General features: G+C 36.9%; 2 protein-coding genes and 1 long non-coding RNA gene across 3 annotated transcripts; all 3 read left to right on the top strand.

The window, feature by feature from the left end:
* Positions 1-322: 322 nt before the first annotated feature.
* On the top strand, positions 323-1,677 carry LOC132302306 (uncharacterized). The gene is made up of 2 exons (XR_009480805.1): positions 323-602; positions 1,425-1,677. It is a non-coding gene; the product is annotated as an uncharacterized LOC132302306 (long non-coding RNA).
* Positions 1,678-2,719: 1,042 nt separating this feature from the next.
* LOC132305308 (probable LRR receptor-like serine/threonine-protein kinase At3g47570) lies at positions 2,720-3,904 on the top strand. Its single transcript, XM_059802971.1, has one exon. The coding sequence runs from the start codon at positions 2,720-2,722 to the stop codon at positions 3,902-3,904; it is 1,185 nt and encodes a 394-aa protein (XP_059658954.1).
* A 28-nt stretch (positions 3,905-3,932) lies between these two features.
* On the top strand, positions 3,933-7,809 carry LOC132305307 (putative receptor-like protein kinase At3g47110). The gene is made up of 3 exons (XM_059802970.1): positions 3,933-4,957; positions 6,686-7,128; positions 7,430-7,809. The coding sequence occupies exons 1-3, from the start codon at positions 3,933-3,935 to the stop codon at positions 7,807-7,809; spliced, it is 1,848 nt and encodes a 615-aa protein (XP_059658953.1).
* Positions 7,810-8,034: the final 225 nt, after the last annotated feature.

The following is an 8,034-nucleotide window of genomic DNA, read 5'->3' as shown; positions in this document are numbered from 1 at the left end:
CCAATTTATTATATGAACATAAGTGGATTGGCATACATTTTAGATAAATGGGTAGTCTGCAACTTCATTTTTTAATACTTTGGAGAAGCAGTCTCTCTGTGTGACTGTGTGTGTATAAGAAAGAGAGCATGCCAATGGGCAGATCGGAAGGGAACTAGAAAGTCAAAAGGAAAAAAAAGACTTAAATTAAATAACCAATTTATGATCTCGATTAGTTCCATGGTGTCTGTGATGTTTGTATATAATTGGGTGTGTGTGGTGTGTGATTTAAATGAAAAAGAAAATGAGAAAAAGAAATTATAAAAGAAGTGAGACCCACATCACTTTTTAAGTGAATTGTGAGACCAAAATTGGTCTCTGCCTTTCTCTCTCTCTCCCGACAGACGCCTCTGCTTCTCCTTCTTGTCTTTTTTTTTCTTTTCTTTTCACTTCAAGCTTCCATTGTTGATTACTCCTTCATCTTTTGTCGGATTGAGGTGCCGTTTGAGGTAAAACGAAGCTTGTATCGAGCTCTACACATCCATACCAACAATTCCAGATTTGGTGCACCCTTTGGACTTTGAAATTTAGGACCCATTTTCTAGGGTTTGCTCATTTTTGAGGTAGGAACATCTTAAGCCATGGAATCTTACTCTATAATGAATCATGCTCCTCTATGTGTGTTATAGTATGTTTAATTGTTGTTGATTTTGATTAAAATGATTTAATTGACAACATGCTAGTTATGTAAATGTGTATAACATAGTTGAATGAAAAGTATGTCTATGTGATGGTTGTTTACATTTTTTTTGAGGTTACTAACATGCTATAATGATGCCATGAGAACATGCTTATTTATTATTGTGCTAAGTTCCCATTTGTCATTATATTGAGATCATGACATGAGCCTACATCTCATTGGGTTGCATGAAAAAGGGAAGTGGTTGTCTTGAAATGAAAATGGGGATTTGGGAATGAATGTTTTGAAAAAAAAAAATTGGTTTTGACAAACCCGGTCGCTGCGGGGTTACCAACGGGCCGGAGGTTAATATAGCCTAGAGGGGACTAGGGAGTCGCCCTAGTGTGGTTGAGCTAGCTGGGCCCCATAATGACGCAGCGGGGTTACCAAGGGTCAGGGACACTAGCCAATCCTCCTCTCATGTCGCGGCGGGGTTACCAAAGGGCGGGCTGTATTAACGTTTGAAAGTGATGGTTTTGAGAATGAAAATGGGGAGTGTCATTGATATGCATTGCATTTCATTGCATTGCATTGCATTGTTTATAATTGGAATTGAATTGTATGTTGTATTCAATCCCCTATGTTGTATGATCCCTATCTCCCATTGGCCTATGCTTTGATTGGATTCACTAGGACACAAGAATTGTGTCTTAAGTGTCACCTACTGAGCATATAGCTCACCCTACTATTTATATATTTTTTTCAGGTCTTGGAAAAGAACCGGTGGACGACAACCCACCTCAAGCTTGAGCGATACGAGAAGCTCACTTTTGTGTCTTTTGTATATCTCCCATTATTTTTGCAAAGCACTAAAAGTGTGAAGGTGTATATGTATATTTTGCAAAACTTTGTTATGTAATGTAAGGTATTTGATGATATTTTGGATGTGAATTTGATAACATGTAAACCTTATTGATGCATGGGGAGAGTAATACTAGTTTGAGGTATTATCGAGGTCATTTGATTGTGTATTATCATCTACTATTGCCGTGAATTCGGAATTTGAGCCGTGACAGGTTAAAAATGCAATTAAACAGGTTGTGATAGGCCTATTTTTAGGGGAGGTCATGCCGAATTTTTTTTTGTTTAAAAAGTATTAGTTTTGAGACGTTACAGTGTCATCGAGCAAACGTGAATATATATATATATATATATATTTGTTTGTTTGTAGGGTCAATGGCTTATTGTTCCAAGATGTCATATCAACAATTTTAGGGGAAACATATTTTTTTTTTGCTAACAATTTAGAGGAAAGCAAAAATATAGTTGCCTTCTCCAAAACTGTTCATCAATAATAAGTATGCCTGATTCAGAGCTAAATGTATCAATATTGTGGACAATGTGTTCCCAAGACTGTAAGCAATGAATTTGGCAAGCCTTGAATATCAAAATTTGTTACATTTAAATTTTATCATAGTTGAGACTATGCCGACAACTTCAGCTTTCTAACCTTATTAACAAGCTCTAAAAAATCTAATAATCTTGATTTAAAAATAAATTTAACATTAGTATATATTCTTTATTTCACAATTGCAGATCACTGTTTACTATATTAACCAATGGTACGTTTGCTTTTAGCAGTTCTACTATTAGTAACATTCTAATTTTTATAGTTTCCAAAGGCGCATAATTTTGAAAAAGTGAGGCATCCTCTAGATAACTGGCAAGTTTATGCAGAAAAATTAATTGCTTATCTTATCGAGATTCTCAAACTGCTCTAGAAAACAGCATTTAGAGAAGTAGTTTCTCGTGATGTGTTGAATTACAGAATTGCGAACATTTGAAATGCGTAATGGAAGTAAAAAAGGAATATTTTGCAGGCCGACATTTGGGAATAGGCAGAAAGAATAACCATGGACGGCATGACAGCATATAGTGTTTTCCTCACTTGATTCTGTTTCGAAATGGTATATAAATCCACCCATGACTTGTGTGTAAACCACATCACCTCCATTTCTCTTCATTATTAACCTTTTTATTGCCAATAGCACAAAAAATATGATGGCAAGGCTATTAAGTTCATCTTCCACACTCTTTTCTGTCCTATTTCATATGGGATTTATTGTATTGGCCTCAAATGTCAAAGCAAGTACCGCTTTTGGCTTCACAAATAAGACAGACAGACAAGCCTTGCTAGCCATCAAGGATCAAATTCTCGAGGACCCCTACAGGGTCCTTAGCTCATGGAATGATTCTGTCCACTTCTGTAATTGGCAAGGAGTTATTTGTAGTCATCGGCATCAGAGAGTGACCATTTTACACTTGTCATCCAAAAACTTGGTGGGTTCCATTTCTCCTCATATAGGAAACCTTACCTTTCTTAGAGGCATCTATCTCGAAAACAACAGCTTCCATGGCACCATTCCCCCAGAAATTGGTCAATTGTCACGATTGCAACAGCTTTGGCTTAACATAAACTCTTTCCAAGGTGAGTTCCCTACCAATTTGACTTCTTGCTTAAACCTGAGAGTCATCAACATATCCGAAAACAATCTTGCAGGAAAAATTCCTAGCAAGCTAGGCTCATTGTCTAATCTCTTCAATTTGAGTCTTTTCAAGAATCATTTTACTGGCAATATCCCACCTTCACTCGGGTATCTCTCTGCCCTTCGTATACTTGATCTAAACAAAAACAATCTGGAGGGAAGCATTCCTTTCGAGTTTGGACAGCTTTTAGACTTACAGATTCTTCAATTGTCTAACAACAATTTGTCCGGTGTCGTTCCTATCCCACTTTACAATATCTCATCCATCAAATTCTTTGTCCTTGCTTCGAACCAATTACATGGAAGTCTCCCTCCAGATTTGGGGTTGACCCTTCCAATTTTGGAACAATTTATTTTGGGAAGTAACCAATTATCTGGGACTATTCCTCCATCACTAGTCAATGCTTCAAGAATTGTAACTATTGATATTGCTAGAAATGCCTTTACTGGGCCTGTGCCAGTGAATTTGGGAAGCCTTCTTTATCTAGATTGGCTTAACTTTGAAGGTAACACACTTGGAACTAATCAAGACAACGACTTGAGTTTCATCAATTCTTTAGTCAACTGTGCAAATCTAAGAAGTATGCTTTTAAGTGGCAACGGTTTCCGAGGTGAACTGCCCAATTCCATTGGAAATTTATCAACCAAGCTACAACAGTATAAATGGAATCATCCCAGAGGGGATTGGGAATCTCATTAATTTAGAGAGTTTAGAATTAGCTGAGAACATGCTCACAGGCAGCATTCCTAGATACATTGGTAAACTCTCTAAGTTGATAGAACTCTACCTTTATGAAAATAACATTTCTGTAAAAATTCCAACATCAATTGGGAACATCTCTCGATTAAGTATTATTTTCTCATCAATGAATATGCTAGAGGGAAGCATGCCAGTTTCTTTGGGTGACTGCAAATACCTACAAGGATTAGATCTTGGATATAATCGTCTCACAGGGCAAATACCACTACAAGTCCTTGATCTCTCTTCCCTTTCAATTACTCTTGACTTGCATCATAATCATCTAACTGGGCCACTACCACCACAAGTAGGTAACCTGAAAAATCTAGCAGAGTTGGATATTTCGGGAAACAAGCTGTCAGGTGAAATCCCAAGCACACTTGGAAATTGTCTAGTTTTGCAGCTCTGGTATATGGATGGTAACCTTTTTGAAGGCACGCTTCCATCATCTCTGAAGCAATTAAGAGGTATTGATGTTCTAGATCTTTCTCGTAATAATTTTTCTGGGGAGATTCCAAGCTGTCTAGGCGGGTTCCCATTCATTCAGAATCTCAACCTTTCATATAATTCATTCGAGGGTGTAGTTCCATCTGAAGGGGTGTTCATGAACGTGTTTTCAATTTTGGGAAATAACAAGCTTTGTGGAGGAATCAAGGCATTGAAATTGCCTGAATATCCTGCAAAAGTCTCTGATAAAAAAGCAGAGTTATCTGGTCATGGATTGATAATTATTGTGATCAGTATTACTCTTTCTGTTGCATTGTTAATAGCATGTCTTTGTGCTATTCTTTGTCGAACCAGAAAGAGAAAAGGAAGATCCTATTCAGACCTTCAGTTGGGAAATTGGTATCCAACACTCTCTTGCGCAGAACTTCTTCAAGCTACTAATGGATTCTCTACAGCCAACTTGATTGGTCAGGGGAGATATGGTTCTGTTTATAAAGAAAATCTCAAATTTAGTGACCAAGAAGTTGCTGTGAAGGTACTCAACCTCCAACAACGTGGAGCCGACAAGAGTTTTGTAACGATCCTAACTGATGCCAAAATTTAAAAAAAATTCGGCATAATCTCCCCTAAAAAGGGGACTACAACCACCTGCTCAAATAAAAAAAATAAAAAAAAAAAAACGCAATGGCCCTTCCTAGCCTTTCAAAACACCTCCAACCTGTCCCAACACATAATAAAATTAATATACTCCAACATTCCATCCATCCGTTCATTATACCTCAACGTGGCTCATCTCATAGTGGAACATCTACATATCGTTTAATCCAAATTATCATAATTACAGTCCCAAAATATAGTTATATTAACAAGAGTTTCACGAATCTCTATACCAAATATAACAAACTAAGATTTTACAAAAATATGGGACTTAATACAAAAATAGCAAAAAGAAGTCTTCTAATCCAAATTAGGCCTGTGGTGGAAAGTCATCCGCCACTTCTTTCCCGTTTCCTGAAAAAAATTATTAAATAATAAGGTGAGCATAAAGCTCAGTAGGTAGCACTTAAGACACGCATCTTGTGTCCTTGTGAATCAATACAAAGAATAGATCAATAGGAATGGGGATCATACAGTGTCGGGATAATACAACATTTCACCAAACTCAAGTGCAAACAATGCAATGCCATGGAATGCAAATGCATGCCGATGTCCCTCCCCATTTTCACATTTCAAAACCATCATTTTCAAACTATTAATACAACCCGCCCTTTGGTGACCCCGCAGCGGCACAAGAGGAGGATTGGCTAGTGTCCCTGACCCTTGGTACCCCCGCGGCGTCATTATGGGGCCCAGCTAGCTCAACCACGCTAGGGCGGCTCCCTAGTCCCCTCTAGGCTATATTAACACTCCGGCCCTTTGGTACCCCCGCGGCGACCGGGTTTTCATAAAACCATTTCATAAAAACTCTTTTCCCAAAATTTCCCTTTTTGTTTCAAGCAAATTCTCCCATTTCATGCAAACCCAATGGTATGTACATGTATATATATCCCATGCTTTCAATATTATGGCATTTAGAATTTTACACCACATAATTAAGCATACATCATATTTAACATCTCTAAATGAATTATCAACACATTAAACACGACAAGACAACACAAAATTTTACACCACAAAATTAAGCATACATCATGTTCAACATCTCCAAATGAATTATCAAAATATTAAACACAACAAGACAACCTCTAAGCATGTTTTTCTACTCATATTCATAATCATGAATTTTCCTAAACATCATTTATATAATCATTGAAACAATTAACTTCCAAATTAAACATGTTTGTCACAACAAGAGAGATATAATTCACAATGGAACAAGAAAAACATGGATTAAGAGCCCTACCTCTAAATTGAACAAAACCCTTGAAATTGGGTCCTAAACTCGAATCCACAAATAAGCACCAAAACTGAAATTGTTGGTACAACCGCGTAGAGCTCGTCGTGGGCTTTGTTTTGCCTCAAATGACACTTAAAAACACTAAGAGATGAGGGACTAATCAAAAGTTGAAGGTTGTAAAAGAAAAAAAGAAAACAAGAATCGAGAGAGAGAGAGAGAGAACTGCCGAGAGAGAAAACTGGTTGAGGAAAAAAAAGATGGGTCTGTAAATGCCTTTTTGTCACATGTGATAGAAATTGACTAGAGTAGGTCCACCAACTTTTACAAAATGTATAATTTAATCAACATTATATATATATATATATATATATATATATTTAACATGCCATAAATGTTACAAGTTTCTTGGCTGAATGCGAAACATTGAAGAACATTCGCCACTGCAATCTTCTCAAGATCATCACATCTTGCTCAAGCATATGTTTCAAAGGAAGCGATTTCAAGGCTTTGGTCTTTGAGTTCATGCCAAATGGAAGTTTAGAGAGCTGGTTACATCCAAATTTTTCTGAGCAACAAAATTCAAAGTACTTGGATCTAATCGCAAGGCTAAACATTGCCACCGATGTGGCGTCTGCATTAGATTACCTTCACCATCATTGTGGAAGAACAATCATTCATTGTGATTTAAAGCCAAGCAATGTTCTTCTTGACAAGGAACTATGTGCCCGTGTAGGCGATTTTGGCCTGGCGAGGTCTTTTCTAACTACCGATGGTATATCCGATCAAACGCAGTCACGTTCATCCACTGCAGTTAGAGGAACAATTGGGTATGTAGCACCAGGTAATCATACTTTCTAGTACTTAATTTTATGTATTTCAATACACTCCCTTTTCATTCTTAAGTGGATTTATTTAGATTTGGACCATTGTGAAATTAGATTGCGATTATGTGGAACTAAAAAGAAAGTTATTCTAAACCTCAACTTTCTGACTTGAAGATGACACTCTTTTGCATAACCAGTTTGACATATTGTAATTTTAGTATTTCAGTGCAATGCAGTGTTCCTAAAAATATAAATTAGAAATTAAAATAACTTAGGACAGTAAATATTTTAGCATTGTGTTAATTTTTGGACATGCAGAATATGGTATGGGCGCAAATGTTTCAAAACAAGGAGATGTGTACAGCTATGGGATCCTTCTACTAGAGATGTTTACAGGAAAAAATCCAACCAACAGCATGTTTACAGACAATTTAAGTCTTCATAACTATGCTAACATGGCACTTCCAGATAGAGTAATGGCGATTGCTGACTCTGAACTCAGATCAGGATTTGTAGCTGCTTCTATAAGGACAAGCCAGTGCAACATTGTTGGATTAGAGGAGTGCTTGGTGTCAATCTTTCAAATTGGAGTAATATGTTCTGCTGAGTTGGCAAGTGAAAGGATGGATATTAGGGATGTTCTCTTGGAGCTCCACATGATTAGAAATTTGTTCTTGCAGAAGGAAGAGAGAGTGTGAGAGAGATGGAAAGAATACATTCATAGTTTATCATGTAGCATTTCATGAAGTTTCTACTACATATATATAACCTTTGATCAACAAATTTTGTGTAGCAAGGTTACCATCTTCAGTCTTCACTAGTCCACCTTTGTCTGACTAGCTTTCACTCTTAATTCCCAAGCCCTAGTTCAAGGTTCTAAGATTGATAGAAAATATATATATATATATATCGAACGGAGAAAG

This window comes from Cornus florida, unplaced genomic scaffold (genome assembly GCF_030987335.1).
Source record: "Cornus florida cultivar Cherokee Brave unplaced genomic scaffold, ASM3098733v1 CherokeeBrave_3.0.0_Hap2_Chr04, whole genome shotgun sequence".
Lineage (NCBI taxonomy): Eukaryota > Viridiplantae > Streptophyta > Magnoliopsida > Cornales > Cornaceae > Cornus > Cornus florida.
Note: the sequence above shows the minus strand (reverse complement) of the source record. Positions and strands in the feature narration are given on the sequence as shown.

Excerpts from the sequence above, each read along its gene's own strand:
- LOC132305308 (XM_059802971.1), top strand. The coding sequence starts at position 2,720 with ATGGCAAGGCTATTAAGTTCATCTTCCACACTCTTTTCTGTCCTATTT.
- LOC132305307 (XM_059802970.1), top strand. The coding sequence starts at position 3,933 with ATGCTCACAGGCAGCATTCCTAGATACATTGGTAAACTCTCTAAGTTG. Across the intron at positions 4,958-6,685 it reads CAACAACGTGGAGCCGACAA|AAGTTTCTTGGCTGAATGCG; the intron begins GAGTTTTGTAAC and ends CATAAATGTTAC. Across the intron at positions 7,129-7,429 it reads AATTGGGTATGTAGCACCAG|AATATGGTATGGGCGCAAAT; the intron begins GTAATCATACTT and ends TTGGACATGCAG.